A 15,889-nucleotide genomic window follows, 5' to 3' on the forward strand; every position below is an offset into this window, starting at 1 on the left:
GCACTACGACAGGCAAATGCATACGGAAGACAGGTACTAAGGGAATGCATAAGGATTATGTTTGTATGCAATCTGGCATGATTTCATTTATAAATTATGTTTGTAATTTTTATTTTATATTGGCTTTTATTTGTGGCCAAGCAGACACTGTGTTGGTCAGTGACAGAGGGAAGGGAAGGTGTGGGACTGTTGGTGAATGGGGAAATTGGGGTTATGGTTAAAAATCAGATCTTCATGGACAGCCCGTGCAGAAAAGGGCTGTCTAGGTTGCATCCTCTTCCTCCTCTTCTCAATCCTTCTCATGCTCCTGCTCCTTAGCTGGTGGCAAGGGCTTTCCCCTCATGGCGAGGTTGTGCAGCATGCAGTAGACTACCACAGATCTTGATACCCACTGTGCTGAGTACTACAGGGCTCCTCCAGAGCGGTCCATGCAGCCTTGTTTAAACACACCAGTGGTCTGCTCTATCACATTTCGTGTGGCAACACGGCTTTCATTGTATGCATGCTGTCATGTATTTCACCATCTTGTAATTACAATAGTTATGTAACTGTAACTCATGCACACTGTACCTGTACCCTTGAAATGCACACCCTGACCACAGGGGGTGAGCTTGCGGGAGACACTCCTCACCTGGGTTTCCAGGTATAAAAGGGGAGGTCCCACCCAGGGTCAGTCCTGGGAATAAAGTGAAGGTCACAGAGTGACCACGTCTGATATATACATGCCTCGTGTGAGTTTGTAACAAGGTGAAGAGACACTACATCTGGCGACGAGAAACGGGAATCACCGAACGACGAGAATGGCCACCGGTAACACAGAGAAACGCAACTGTGTGGGTGAGAACTGGGACGACTTTGTGGAAAGACTCCAGCAGAGCTTTGTCACAAAGGACTGGCTGGAAGAGATAGCGGCTGACAAGCGGAGGGCACATCTACTGACCAGCTGTGGTCCACAAACGTATGTGCTGATGAAAGACCTGCTCGCACCCCAAAAGCCAGCGGACAAGTCCTTCGAAGAGCTCAGCCAGCTGATCAGTGAGCATCTCAAGCCAGCAAGTAGCATACACATGGCCCGGAACCGGTTCTACTCTCACCGGCGTCGGGAGGGTCAAAACGTCTCGAACTTCGTGGCGGAACTGCAGTGTTTGGCCAATCTCTTAAGTTCTCCGATGCCTGCAGGGGGGGGAAATGTTAAGGGACTTTTTCATCGAGGGCATTAATCATGCCGGCATTTTCAGGAAGCTTATAAAGACCAAGGACCTGACTTTAGAAGGGGCGGCGTTGATAGCTCAGACCTTTATGGCCGGGGAAGAGGAGACCAAGATAATTTACGCACGCAGCCCTGGTTTTAACGTTGCGTTGAACCAGGGAGTCAATGTTGTAAAAGTAATACAGAACCCCGCAGGCAGGCAAGGACAATTCGACACCGCCCAGGCAGGCAGAATGATAAAAGTAGATTCTTTTCCCTCAATCTGGTTCAGCGAAATTACTGAGTCGAATACCGTTTCTGCCTTAAACAAAGCAAGCTTTTATTTCAAAGCAAGTCTCGATCGAGGACGCTATCAGACAGAAGGAATGCATTCTGATAGATTGCACTCACCTCCTACGGACAAAGTGACGTTACATTGTAAAGGGACAACGATTATACATTTTCGGTAAAAGATAACAAGATAGGGCTAGAGTGACATCCTAGTTCAGCCTATCCCTTTTGATCCCTCTTTCCCTTTGTCCACTCATAAGCCGACCTTAGTATGGTCTGTTTTTACACAAAGGCCCATTATGAGCTACTAAGACCTTGAGGTTTTTCTGCAAGCTGTGGGTTTTGTTTCAAAATGTGTTAGTGTTGTAACATTTTGCAGTGTCGAGTCTGAGATGTCATGGCTATTCCTCCATGAATTCTTTGTTCGCTTATACTGTCCATATATAATTCCCACGTTCTCAACTTCTCGACTTTAAAATGTCTGTATACATTTAATATTCATGTTCAGTATGCATTCTCAAGACAAGGGCAATTCAACACCGCCCAGGCAGCAACAAGCTCCAGGGTGGGCCTGCAACAGGGACAATGGAAAGGGGATCGGCAATTCACGCCATCACGAGGAACAATGCATCCCATGATGGGACCATTCAGAGTGCTGAGAAACAGCCAAACGGGCCATCAGAGAGGAATGCCTGGGAATAGCCCTTTTGTTAACAGCAATCTCAGCTCATGTTGGAGGTGTGCGGGTAGACACACTGCCAAAAGCTGCAGGTTCCAGCTTTACACCTGTAGGATTTGTAATGTCAGTGGACACTTGGCCAGGATGTGCAAAAAGGCAGTAGCGAGTTTAGTCTGCGAGACAGAGGAACCAGACAAGGGGTCTATAATGCAGGATGAGGCCTGGGGAACAAGCATGAATGCTGAAGTTCAGAGCGTTCATGTGGCTGACGTCCACAGCTCATACACTAAAACGCCACTCATGATGATGAAAGTCTTACTGAATGGCATCCCGGTGCACATGGAGCTGGATACGGGAGCTAGCCAGTCACTCATGAGCGGCCAACAATTTGAGAGACTATGGCCACACAGAGCTAGCAGGCCCAAACTGGAACGCATTGAGACGCAGCTACGTACGTACACCAAAGAGATCATCCCAGTGCTGGGCAGTGCAAACTTGGTGGTAACGCATAATGGATTACAGAACCAGCTGCCACTCTGGATTGTTCCGGGAAATGGCCCCGCGCTTTTGGGGAGGAGTTGGCTAGCTGAGATGAATTGGAAATGGGGGGGATGTGCACGCCATTTCATCTGTGGAGCGAAGTTCATGCTCGCAGGTATTGCAAAAATTCGAGTCACTCTTTCAACCCGGTGTCAGAACATTCAAGGGCACTAAAGTAGTGATACACATCACTCCGGACGCCAGAGCGGTGCCGTACGTGATGCGTGAGAAAATTGAAAGTGAACTGGACAGGCTGCTCAGAGAGGGCATAATTTCGGCCGTTGAATTCAGCGACTGGGAAAGTCTCATCGTTCCCGTCCTCAAAGCAGATGGCTCGGTTAGGATTTGTGGCAACTACAAAGCCACCATCAACCGAGTGTCGCTGCAAGACCAATACCTGCTTCCGTGAACGGAGGACCTCTTTGCCACGCTGGCAGGTGGAAAGCTGTTCACGAAGCTGGACCACACTTCGGCCTACATGACTCAGGAACTGGCTGAAGATTCCAAGCTTCTGACCACCATCACGACGCACAAAGGACTATTTGTCTACAAAAGGTGTCTGTTTGGCATTCATTCAGCAGCGGCTATCTTTCAGCGAAACATGGAAAGCTTGCTCAAGTCCATCCCTGGAACGGTCGTATTCCAAGATGACATCCTTATAACGAGTCAAGACACCGAGGAACACCTCCGCAACCTGGAGGAGGTGTTACGCCGATTGGATCTGGTAGGGGTAGGCTTGCAGCTGAAAAAGGCCAAGTGCGTGTTTTTGGCCCCAGAGGTCGAGTTCCTGGGCAGGAGGGTTGCCGCAGACGGGATCGGGCCCACTAAATCAAAAACTGAGGCGATTCGTCGGGTACCAGGCCCGACAACACGTCGGAGTTGCGATCATTCCTGGGACTTTTGAACTATTTTGGGAACTTTCTGCCGAACTGAAGCACATTGTTGGAGCCGTTACACATGCTGCTCCGTAAAGGTTGTGAATTGTTTTGGGGAGATTGTCAAGAACGGGCTTTCAATAGAGCGAGGAACCTGCTGTGTTCCAACAAACTGTTGACTTTGTGTGACCCCTGTAAAAAACTGGTTTTAACATGCGATGCGTCATCCTACAGGTTGGGTGTGTATTGCAGCAGGGTAACGATGACGGCCGACTCCAACCGGTCGCTTACGCCTCAAGGTCGCTCTCCCAGGCAGAGCATGGATACGGCATGGTCGAGAAGGAGGCACTCGTGTGTGTGTGTGTGTGTGTGTGTGTATGCAGTGTAAAAAAGATGCACCAGTACCTTTTCGGTAGACAGTTCGAGCTAGAGACGGACCACAAACATCCCTGTTGTCCGACAGCAAGGCTGTCAACGCTAACGCATCAGCTCGCATACAGCGAAGGGCCCTCATGCTGACTGCGTATGACTACACCATACGGCACCGGCCAGGCACCGAAAATTGCGCTGATGCACTCAGCAGGCTCCCACTGGCCACCACCGAGGGGGCGTCGGAGCAGAGCGCTGAGATGGTCATGGCCGTTGAGGCTTTTGATACTGCGGGCTCCCCCATCACAGCCCGCCAGATCAAACTCTGGACCAACAGGGACCCCCTCCTATCCATGATAAAGAAATGTGTCCTGACTGGGAATTGGGCGCCCGCACACAGGGCGTGCCCCGAGGAAGTCAGGCCGTTTCAGAGACGGATGGACGAACTCTCCATCCAAGCCGACTGCCTGTTATGGGGCAGCCGGGTAGTTATGCCCCAGAAAGGAAGGGAAGCGTTCATCAGGGAACTCCACAGCGAGCACCCTGGCATCTGTTAATGAAGGCCGTTGCCCGGTCACATGTATGGTGGCCGTGGATTGACTCAGACCTGGAACACTGGATTCGCAGGTGCACGACGTGTGCCCAGCTCGGCAATGCCCCCAGGGAGACTCCACTCAGCCAGTGGCCCTGGCCCACCCATGGTCACGTATTCAGGTAGACTATGCGGGCCCGTTCATGGGGAAAATGTTCCTGATCGTTGTCGATGCATACTCGAAGTGGATCGAGTGCATCATGTTGAACTCGTGCACGACATCCATCACAGTGGCTTGCCGGACATCCTGGTCAGCGACAATGGCCCGTGTTTTACCAGCCATGAATTCCAGGAGTTTATGTCGGGCAATGGGATCAAGCACATCTGGACAGCGCCGTTCAAGCCGGCTTCCAATGGCCAGGCTGAACGGGCGGTCCAAGTCATAAAGCAGGGCTTGCTACGCATCCAAGCACCCTCCCTTCAGTACTGCCTATCGCACCTCCTGCTGGCCTACAGGTCCCGGCCACACTCGCTCACGGGAGTCCCGCCAGCGGAACTCCTCATGAAATGCACGCTCAAGACGCGGCTGTCTCTCATTCACCCAGCCCTGGCAGACATTGTTGAGGGCAAGCGCCATTCCCAAACCGAGCTCCATGATCGAGGCTCAATGGGGAGGTGTATAGAAATAAAAGACCCGGTATTTGTTCTTAACCATGCTTTGGGACCCAAATGGCTTGAGGGCAGCGTAATTGGCAAAGAAGGAAACAGGGTCATGGTGGTCAGACTAAACAATGGGCAGATATGCCGCAAACACTTGGACCAAGTAAAGACAAGGTTCAGTATAGATACAGAGGAACCGGAAGAAGAGCATGATGAGACAGCACCCACACAACTGCCAGCGTACGAGCAACAAAGACAGCCCTCAGCGTGCACAGTCCCTGCGGCCATTCCGGACAGGCCGGAATCACCTCAAGTGACAGAGACGCGTGCTGAGGCTCAGCCACCAGAGCCACAACTGCGGTGCTCCACGAGAGAGCTTTGACCACCCGATAGACTTAACCTCTGAAACTAAAAGACTTAAGGGGGGAGGTGATGTCATGTATTTCACCATCTTGCAATGACAATAGTTATGTAACTAACTCATGCACACTGTACCTGTACACTTGAAATGCACACCCTGACCGCAGGGGGTGAGCTTGCGGGAGACACTCCTCACTTGGGTTTCAGGTATAAAAGGGGAGGTCCCACTCAGAGTCAGCACTCTTTGGTCCTGGGAATAAAGTGAAGGCCACAGAGTGACCGTGTCTGATATATACATGCCTCATGTGAGTTTGTAACAAAGTGCAGAGACACTACACATGCTGCACACATGTGCAAGGGTTGCGCACCGGAGTCATATGCCATATTGTTAGCAGATAGCCCTTGTCGGCCAGTAGCCACCCTTTGGACTGCCATGGTGGCTCAAATGCAGCTGGCACAGTGGACTGCCACAGTATGAATGCTTCATGATTGCTGACAGGATACCAGACATTTGTCTGCGTGATTCACTGCCTGTGGTCACTGGACGTTGAAGGAGTAGAATCTTTTTCACTTCCGGTATATGGTAGAGTTGACATGCAGTGCCCACAAAGCAATGTGCATGCAGTCAATGGCACCCTGCATCATGGGGATGCCTGCAATCCTAGCAAAGCTGCCTGTTCGCTCTACCAGCTGGTCTCTGGCAAAAGAGAATGGAATGTAGTCAGCGCTCTTTGAATAGAGAGCCTCAGTGGCCTTTCTTATGCAAAACTGGAAGATGTTGCAAATATCTCCAGCTCCAGCCTGAAAGGAGCCAGACGCATAAAGGTTCTTCGCCATGGTCACCTTCACAGCCACTGACAATTTGTTCCTTGCCTTGCTCTTAGGTTTGAATCATGGCTGCAGCAGGTGGTAGATTTCAGTGAGGACGTCCTTATTGAAGTGCAGACATCTCACACATTATTCCTCGCTGAGGTTCAGGTAGGAGAATTGCTCCCTGAACACCTTGGGTGGATATGGCCTCCTTCTGAAAGGCCTCCTCCCTCTTCTAGCAGCTCATCCTGCTCTGTGTGGTCCTGCTCATTTTCCCAGTCATGCTGTATTCCATGGGGAATGTCTACTAGTGCACCCGTGTCTGGGAGCCACTGGTTTATGCAGAAGCCTTGAAGTCAGCAAAACGTCCTTCAGCACCTGCCACACCACTCCCTGTAAATTTTTGCAACTTGAAAGAACAATGGAAAGCACCAAATACTTGTAGAAAATTGTAGCAATAGTCCGAAGAAATCAACCTGCAACTAACCTGTAAGTAGTTGATGATCCTTTTAAATAGTGCTAGCGAGGGATCCTTCCTGCTGCTTAAGATGTATTCAGCTGTGCGAGTTTAAGAGAGGGCGCTGGCTAGAGCTTTGAGCTCCAACTGGCATTGCTGGCGTCAAATCAGTCTTGCACGCTGATTGACGCCACGATCTGCCTGCTCTGCATACTTCCGGCGGATATTAGCTGCTCGCGCTAACACCCTCTCCAAGATGGCCTCCGGCATGACTTGTGCCAGAAATGTGCGCACATGCATCAGATGCCATTTTGGTCCCCGAATTGGGCCTGGTAGAGCCCATTGCACCCAAACAACGGTCTCTACCAAGCCCAATTTCATGTTCACAGACAGAAAGAGATGGTGATGCAGCCAACTTTTACCTTTATTTCTATGTACTTCAAAGGAGTTTGGATTGTATTTCTATGAAAAAGCCTGTTTACCTTAGAGGAGTTTCAAGAGTTTTTAAGAGTCTCACAGCTGTGTGATTTTAAATTCCATGCCAGTGGAGTTAGACTAGATTGCGGTTACAATAAGCTAACTTAGGGTCGAAATTCCTCTGTTGTGCGTCTCTGGATGGTGCTAACTGGGCGTGAAAATGTTTTCACCAGTGGAGGGGGGGGATGCTACGAGTTCCCGCGATCTTGCGCGTGAGTTAGCGGAGGCGCAAAACTAGTAGCACAGCACCCTGGGCTGCCATGCCTCCGGCGATTACATCATCGGCGTGTGCGACACCTTTCTGCCCCGTGGCGGAAATTGGGCAGCATCCCATGAGGCTGCCACAGGCGATGTCAGCGCTAGCCTTGTGAGTCGCGAACCGGGCTGCATACTGATAGCGGGGTGAAAGTCAATAGGGTGGTGCGCTGCGCCGCACTCTGCCATGTTTTTTACTTCTCCTACTCGCCGGTCGGAGTCGCGGGGCTCCGTCTGCCCTGAAACGCCTTCTGGGTCTTTCAGTCTCTTTTTAGGGGTGGGCCTGGTGTAGGATATTGGCAGGACCATTTAACCTATAATATGTCGGGTTCTTTGTCTCAACACTTGGGTGAAACCCTCCTCTTCACATACTCCCAAGGTTGGAGTCAGACATGCCATTATTGGCCTTCAGATGTTTGTTATCAGTTATTTATGTTCACGCTGTTTAAGTTGCTTTAGCTATTGTACCATGGGATGAATTCTTCAATTGTAACATCAGTCTGAAGAGACTTTTTGGTCTCAAGTTATTTCTTCCAATTCACGATTTCTTACAGGATGGAGCATTGAACTGTGTCAGCGCTACACGGAGAGCCCACGTAGCGCTCTGCGATGCGCCCACATAGCGCCCCCGATCCCGCCCCGAGAGGAAGTGGAGCGTGCAACATTGGCTCCACTTCCTGTGAGGGGCGGTGACCCCAATTTCACTTCCGAAGCGGGACTTCTGCACCGGGCACAGAATGTCCGGCCTCGGAAAGGTTACCGCCCCCCCAACCGGGACGATAGCCAATTTCGATCCGCTTATGTTTAAAGTCTATGGGCTTGAAATTCGTTATAGCCAAGGAATGGGTGATGTTTAGACTAAAAATGGTTAAGTAGCCAGTTAAAAATCGTCTAGACTGCATTTAAAACTCATCCTCAATCCTGATGGCAGATCGCCGCCCCAGGGAAAGAGTCCGGAGGTTTTCCAAGGAAGCTTTGCAGGCATTGGTTTTAGCGGTGGAGAGAAAGCAGGCGGTCCTGTACCAACTGTCAGGAGACCCTCACCACTAGTCTGTTTGACAATGTGGAGGGAGATGTCACCACGTGACGGGCAGCGCTGTGCTCCCCAGGTCCCACACCCAGTACAGGTGGAAATTTAACGAGCTCACACGGGTGGTCACGGTGAGTGAAGGCTTCAACAAAAGCTACTTGCCACCATCTGTACCACAAGCTTCACACACTGCTTAATGTACCAGCACTCACCCACCAACAATCTCTTAACTAGCAACATTCACACCCACATCATTAAAGGGCTTTAGTTACAAGCAGTCACCAGGGAAACTCCTTCCATTAGAACAAAGAAGGTTAAGAGGATACTTGATTGAGGTGTTCAAAATTATGAAGCGTTTTTAAAAGAGGGAAAACTGATACGTCCTTACTATACAGTATAAATGTACACGAGGCCCATGCTTGAGAGAAGGTCAGTCTGTGACCTGTCCTTTATTCCTTAGCACTCAAGTTATGAAGGTGGGTGGAGCTTTCCCTTTTATACCTGAAGGTCCAGGTTAGGAGTGTCTCCCACCTAGTGGTCATTGTTCTCACAGTGCACAACTTAGGTCAGATTATACATGGGTTATAATGCTGGTTGAATACATGACATCACCTCCCCCCCCCCAAAGTCTTATTGGGATCAAAGGTTGAGTCTCTCTGGTGGTTTACGCTCTCTTGTAGAGCGCCTGAGTTGGGACTCCGGTTGTTGGGCGCTGGCCTGAGTGTCTGCTGTTTGCGGTGCCTCAGGCCTATCCAGACTGCCCACAGTGGCGGCGAACATTGCCCGTAGACTTTCTACCGTGGCAGAGGATGTGCTTGAATTTAAAATGTCACACTCAATCCATTTGGAGTAGGCGTCTACTACAACCAAAAACATTTTTCCCATGAAAGGACCTGCGTAGTCCACATGGATGCGTGACCAAGACTTGGCGGGCCATGGCCAGGGGCTAAGGGGGGGCTTCCCTGGGTGCATTGCTCAGTTGCACCTGCGAACACAAAGTTCCAGATCTGTGTCTATCCCTGGCCACCAAACGTGTGACCTGGCAATTGCCTTCATCATGACAATGCCCGGGTGCTCATTGTGGAGTTCTCTGATGAACACCTCTCTGCCCATCTGGGGCATGACTACGCGGTTTCCCCACAGTAGGCAATCGGCCTGAATCGAGAGTTCATCCCTGCGCCTGAGAATTGGTTTAAATTCCTCAGGGCATGCCCTGTACGTGGCTGCCCAGTCCCCATAGGCGGCTAACGTGAGTGCCCACCTCTGCATGCGGGCCGATGCGTTTGCATTTATGGCCTTGTTGTCGGCCAAAAGAGACGTTAGGGGTTTGTGATCTGTCTCCAGCTCAAATTTCCTGCCAAACAGGTACTGGTGCATTTTTTTTACAGCATATACACATGCAAGCGCTTCCTTTTCTACCATCCCGTAGCCCCTTTCTGCCTGGGACAGACTTCTGGAGGCATAAGCTACCGGCTGTAACTGATCCTTGACATTGAAATGCTGCAACACACACCCGATACCATAGGATGACGCATCGCACGTTAACACAAGTGTCTTACATGGGTCGTATAGTGTTAACAGAGTGTTGGAACATAACAAATTGCGTGCTCTATTAAAAGCCCTTTCCTGGCTGTCCCCCCCCAGACCCATTCGCGACCTTTGCGTAGGAGCACGTGTAGCAGCTCTAACAGCGTGCTCAATTTGGGAAGAAAGTTACCAAAATAGTTCAGGAGCCCCAGGAACGAACGCAGCTCCGTCATGTTACGGGGTCTGGATGCTCTCTGGATCGCTTCCGTCTTGGATGCAGTAGGGCTGATCCCGTCTGCTGCTACCCTCATCCCCAGGAATTCTACCTCTGGAGCTAGGAAGACGCACTTCGCCTTTTTCAGTCGCAGCCCTACTCGGTTCAGTCTGCGTAGCACCTCCTCCAGGTTGTGGAGGTGTTCTTCAGTATCGTAACCCGTGATGAGGATGTCGTCCTGAAAAACCACCGTCCCTGGAATCGACTTGAGGAGGCTTTCCATATTTCGTTGGAAGATCGCGGCGTCCGAGCGAATGCCGAACGAACATCTGTTGTACTCAAACAACCCCATGTGTGTCGTGATGGTGGTCAGCTTCTTCGACTCACTCACCAGCTCCTGGGTCATGTAAGCTGAGGTCAGGTCCAATTTTGAAAAAAGTTTGCCACCGGATAGCGTCGCAAAGAGACCTCCGCTCTCGGTAGCGGGTACTGGTCTTGGAGTGACACCCGATTGATGCTGGCCTTGTAATCACCACATATCCTGACCAACCCATCCGCCTTGAGCACCGGCACGATTGGGCTCGCCCAGTCACTGAATTCGACTGGCGAGATGATGCCTTCCCTCAGCAGGCGGTCCAATTCGCCTTCTATCTTTTCCCGCATCATGTACGGCACCGCTCTGGTCTTGTGGTGTACTGGCCTGGCATCCGGGTTTATGTGAATCACTACCTTGGCCCCCATGAAAGTGCCGATGCCGGGTTGAAATAATGAGTCAAATTTGTGAGCATGATACTGGCTCCACAGAGGAAATTGCATTGACATCGCCCCATTTCCAGTTCATGACAGCAAGCCAACTCATCCCCAGTAGTGCGGAACCATACCCTGGGATAATCCAGAGTGGCAACCTGTTCTCCGAATCTTTGTGGGTCACGACTACCATAGCGCTGCCCAGCACCGGAATGATCTGCTTTGTATAAGTCCGTAGCAGTGCATCAGTCGGCGATAATTTTGGCCTTCTGGCTTTGGACGGCCACAACTTTTCGAACTGTTTGATACCCATCAGGGACTGGCTGGCCCCTGTATCTCGCTCCATTAATACTGGGATGCCATTGAGGAGCACTTTCATCATTATCGGTGGCGTCCTGGTGTATGAACTGTATACATGCTCCACATCAATTCGCTGAACTTCAGCTTCCAGCGATTTCCCCCAGCGTTCATTTCTGCAATTTCTGCAGGTATTTTGCTCATCTCTGCAAACTCCGGCTGAGTGTGTGCCTCCACGCCTCCAACATGAGCTGCTGTTGGAAACAAAAGGTCCCTTGCCAGTCGATCGTCCCTGACTGCCCCGTGACTGTCCTTGAGTGCGCCATTAACAAGTGTTGATGGCCCCATTACTGGCCGCATTGTCCCTTGCAATGGCGTGAATCGCCGTTCAACTTGCCATTGTCTCTGTCGAACTCCCCCTCTGGGTTCGACTACATGTTGGGGCATGCCCGACTGCCCTTGTCTGCCTGGAGAACTGTGTATGCTGCTTTAACAATGTTGAATCTCCGTCCCAACCATTCCTTAACACAGTACCTCTCGTCTGTTCTGCTAGTGGCCATGCTCGCATGATTTAAATCCCAGTTTCTCGTCGCCATTGATACGTCCTTACTATACAGTATAAATGCACACGAGGCCCATGCTTGAGAGAAGGTCAGTCTGTGACCTGTCCTTTATTCCTTCGCACTCAAGTGATAAAGGTGGGTGGAGCTTCCCCTTTTATACCTGAAGGTCCAGGTTAGGAGTGTCTCCCACCTAGTGGTCATTGTTCTCACAGTGTACAACTTAGGTCAGATTATACATGGGTTACAATGCTGGTTGAATACATGACAAAAACTATTTGGTGAGTTAGTAACTAGAGAACCCAAAATTTAAAATAAGCAGCAAAAGTCTGAATTGTAAGTGGATTTCTGGTGGTTGCAAAAGGTTGTTGGCCAGAAAAAGCAGCAAACCTGAGGACTGGGAGAAATTTAGAATCCAGCAGAGGAGGACTAAGTGTTTAATTAGGAGGGGGAAATTAGAGTATGAGAATAAGCTTGCAGGGAACATAAAAACTGACTGCAAAAGCTTCTATAGATATGTGAAGAGAAAAAGATTAATGAAGACTAATGTTGGTCCCTTGCAGTCAGAATTAGGTGAATTCATAATTGGGAACAAGGAAATGGCATACCCATTGAACAAATACTTCGGTTCTGTCTTCACTAAGGAAGACACGAATAACCTCCTGAAAATAATCGGGAACCGAGTGTCTAGGAGAAGGAGGAACTGAAGGAAATCCTTATTAGTCAGGAAATTGTGTTGGGGAAATTGATGGGATTGAAAGCCGATAAATCCCCAGGGCCTGATAATTTGCATCCCAGATTACTTAAGGAAGTGGCCCTAGAAATAGTGGCTGCATTGGTGGTCATTTTCCAACATTCTATACACTCTGGATCACTTCCTATGGATTGGAGGGTAGCTAATGTAACCCCATTTTTTAAAAAAGGAGGGAGAGAGAAAACGGAATTACAGACCGGTTAGCCTGACATCGCTAGTGGGGAAAATGTTGGAATCAATTATTAAAGATGTAATAGCAGCACATTTGGAAAGCAGTGACAGGATCGGTTCAAGTCAGCATGGAATGATGAAAGGGAAATCATGCTTGACAAATCTAGAATTCTTTGAGAATGTAACTAGTAGAGTGGACAAGGGAGAACCAGTGGATGTGGTGTATTTGGACTTTCAAAAGGCTTTTGACAACATCCCACACAAGAGATTGGTGTGCAAAATCAAAGCACATGGTGCTGGGGGTAATATACTGACGTGGATGGAGAACTGGTTGGCAGACAGGAAGCAGAGAGTCGCGATAAATGGGTCCTATTCAGAATGGCAGGCAGTGACTAGTGGAGTGCCGCAGGGCTCAGTGCTGGGACCCCAGCTCTTTACAATATACATCAATGATTTGGATGAAGGAATTGAGCATAATATCTCCAAGTTTGCAGATGACACTAAGCTGGGTGGCAGTGTGAGCTGTGAGGAGGATGCTAAGAGGCTGCATGGTGACATGGACAGGTTAGGTGAGTGGGCAAATGCATGGCAGATGCAGTATGTAGATAAATGTGAGGTTATCCACTTTGGTGGCAAAAACAGGAAGGCAGAATATTATCTGAATGGTGACAGATTAGGAAAAGGGGATGTGCAACGAGACCTGGGTGTCATGGTACATCAGTCATTAAAAGTTGGCATGTAGGTACAGCAGGCAGTGAAGAAGGCAAATGGCATGTTGGCCTTCATAGCGAGAGGATTTGAGTATAGGAGCAGGGAGGTCTTACTGCAGTTGTACAGGGTCTTGGTGAAGCCACACCTTGAATATTGTGTACAGTTTTGGTCTCCTAATCTGAGGAAGGACATTCTTGCTATTGAGGGAGTGTAGCGAAGGTTCACCAGACTGTTTCCCGGGATGGCAGGACTGACATATGAAGAAAGACTGGATCGACTAGGCTTATATTCACTGGAATTTAGATGAATGAGAGGGGATCTCATAGAAACATATAAAATTCTGACGGGATTGGACAGGTTAGATGCAGGAAGAATGTTCCCGATGTTGGGGAAGTCCAGAACCAGGGGTCACAGTCTAAGGATAAGGGGTAAGCCATTTAGGACCGAGATGAGGAGAAACATCTTCACTCAGAGAATTGTGAACCTGTGGAATTCTCTACCACAGAAAGTTGTTGAGGCCAGTTCGATATATTCAAAAGGGAGTTAGATGTGACCCTTGCGGCTAAAGGGATCAAGGGGTATGGAGAGAAAGCAGGAATGGGGTACTGAAGTTGCATGATCAGCCATGATCATATTGAATGGTGGTGCAGGCTCAAAGGGCTGAATTGCCTACTCCTGCACCTATTTTCTATGTTTGTCCTGCAACAATAACCTCTGCGTGATTGAGGCCCGAATTATTTTAAACAACTAGCTTTAATATACATTGACTAATAGCAGTATTGTTTTTATACAACTGTTCTACAGTATTGCATTAGATGGCGATCAATTAATACGGTCTGTTTCCTCCACGAAGTCCCATTGAAGATGATCAGACTTGTTATCTTTTGTGTGTCACCGTTATGGCGAAAGACCTTCCAATTGTTCCCGAGAGCGCTCTAACCTCTGGAGGGAACAGATCCTACCATTACATTATTTGGCTACCTTGGGCTGCACCTATACATAATCGTATTCCACCAAGCTGACATCCGCTTGAGGTGTTTACCCCACTTCTAATGTATTCGGCCTCCACCTCTGTTCAACAAGCTTTGTTTATTGTACTGTAAGTGTGTAGGCCAAGTGGCCTTGTAGGCCTTCATCGTTCTGACTGCTTAGCAGCATCTCAAACTGTGCTATGTGGTATCTTACCAACTGCCCCCTTATCTCAGTGCCTGATTCTCATGACACAGCTTGTTTTGTTCACACATGAACGAAAAGCTTTCACATTCTCTCTGGCTAAAATGCTAAAGCAAAGCACGCAGGGATACTTTGACCATTTAAACCATTTTAAAATATTCTAACAGAGAGGTTAAGATAGTTTTTTTAAGCAAAGGGTTGTAAGGACATGGAGTGCTCTATTAACAACAGTGGTGGAAGCAGAATCCAGGATGGCTTTCAAAAAAGAAGTGGGTAAATATTTGAAAAAAAGATATGGGGAAAAGGGCAAGGGATGGGATTAAATGAATAGCTCTTTCAGAGAGCCGACACAGCCATGTTGAGCCAAATGGGTCCCTTCTACACTGTAAAATTTAATGATGTGAAATACAGCCAGATTAAACATCTGCCAATCAAGTTCATCGTTTCTTCTGTTCTGAGGATGTTACATTCTGCTGTGAAACAATTTTCTTCGTACAGTTGAGGGTTGTCGTTACTATGTGTGATCTGAAACCTTGATGGACTTCCTCTGACATGCTTTATTTCAAGGTTTGTTTAAAATTATGTGTGTAAAGCTTAGGTTCGGTCACCGTAGGCAAACTAATACTCACTATCTAAGCTAACATTTGAAGGTTGAAGTATCAGAGTACATCATGGTTTAGTGCCCCATCACAAGTTGGGTTTGTAGAAGGACAGTGAAGTTAACACATTCTAATATAGATGGTATGAAATTCTTTTCTATTTCTATAAGGTAAATGATGAATATAAAGCAAGACCTGCTTTCCCAAAATAGAAATCAGTTTGCACTGCTTTATTTACTGATAAGTTTATTTTACAGTCCAGCCTGAAGATCAGATATGAATATTTTTGCTTGAATATTAATTATACCAGATCAAAATATCACAGTTCTGGAAAAATTCACTTTTTCCCAGATGGGTCAAGCATATCAAAAGCTGGAAGAAGATGCAAAACCTGATCATCTTGAACAGGTAAATACAATACAATAATAAAAAGCTATTGTGCCTGTTGCATTTTATTTCATTCTGAGTTTGAATGGCTGTGGAACCATTCAGCAGATCGTGGGTCAGGGAAAGGCCTGCAATTCCCTGCAGGAGAGCAGACCGTGCACTATTTCAGTTGTCATGTATTCAACTGTCATTGTAATCCATGTTTGAACTGACCTAAGTTGTACA

At 48.5% G+C, this 15,889-nt stretch overlaps 1 protein-coding gene across 1 annotated transcript in view; it reads left to right on the top strand.

Moving 5' to 3' along the window:
• The window catches only part of LOC139232531 (uncharacterized), a 71,042-nt gene that overhangs the window by 33,551 nt on the left and 21,602 nt on the right, over positions 1-15,889 (top strand). The window contains exon 9 of the mRNA XM_070862875.1: positions 15,629-15,685. Coding sequence (XP_070718976.1) covers positions 15,629-15,685 — 57 coding nt within the window. The remainder of the gene's footprint in view (positions 1-15,628; positions 15,686-15,889) is intronic.

Source organism: Pristiophorus japonicus, chromosome 20, assembly GCF_044704955.1.
Source record: "Pristiophorus japonicus isolate sPriJap1 chromosome 20, sPriJap1.hap1, whole genome shotgun sequence".
NCBI lineage: Eukaryota > Metazoa > Chordata > Chondrichthyes > Pristiophoridae > Pristiophorus > Pristiophorus japonicus.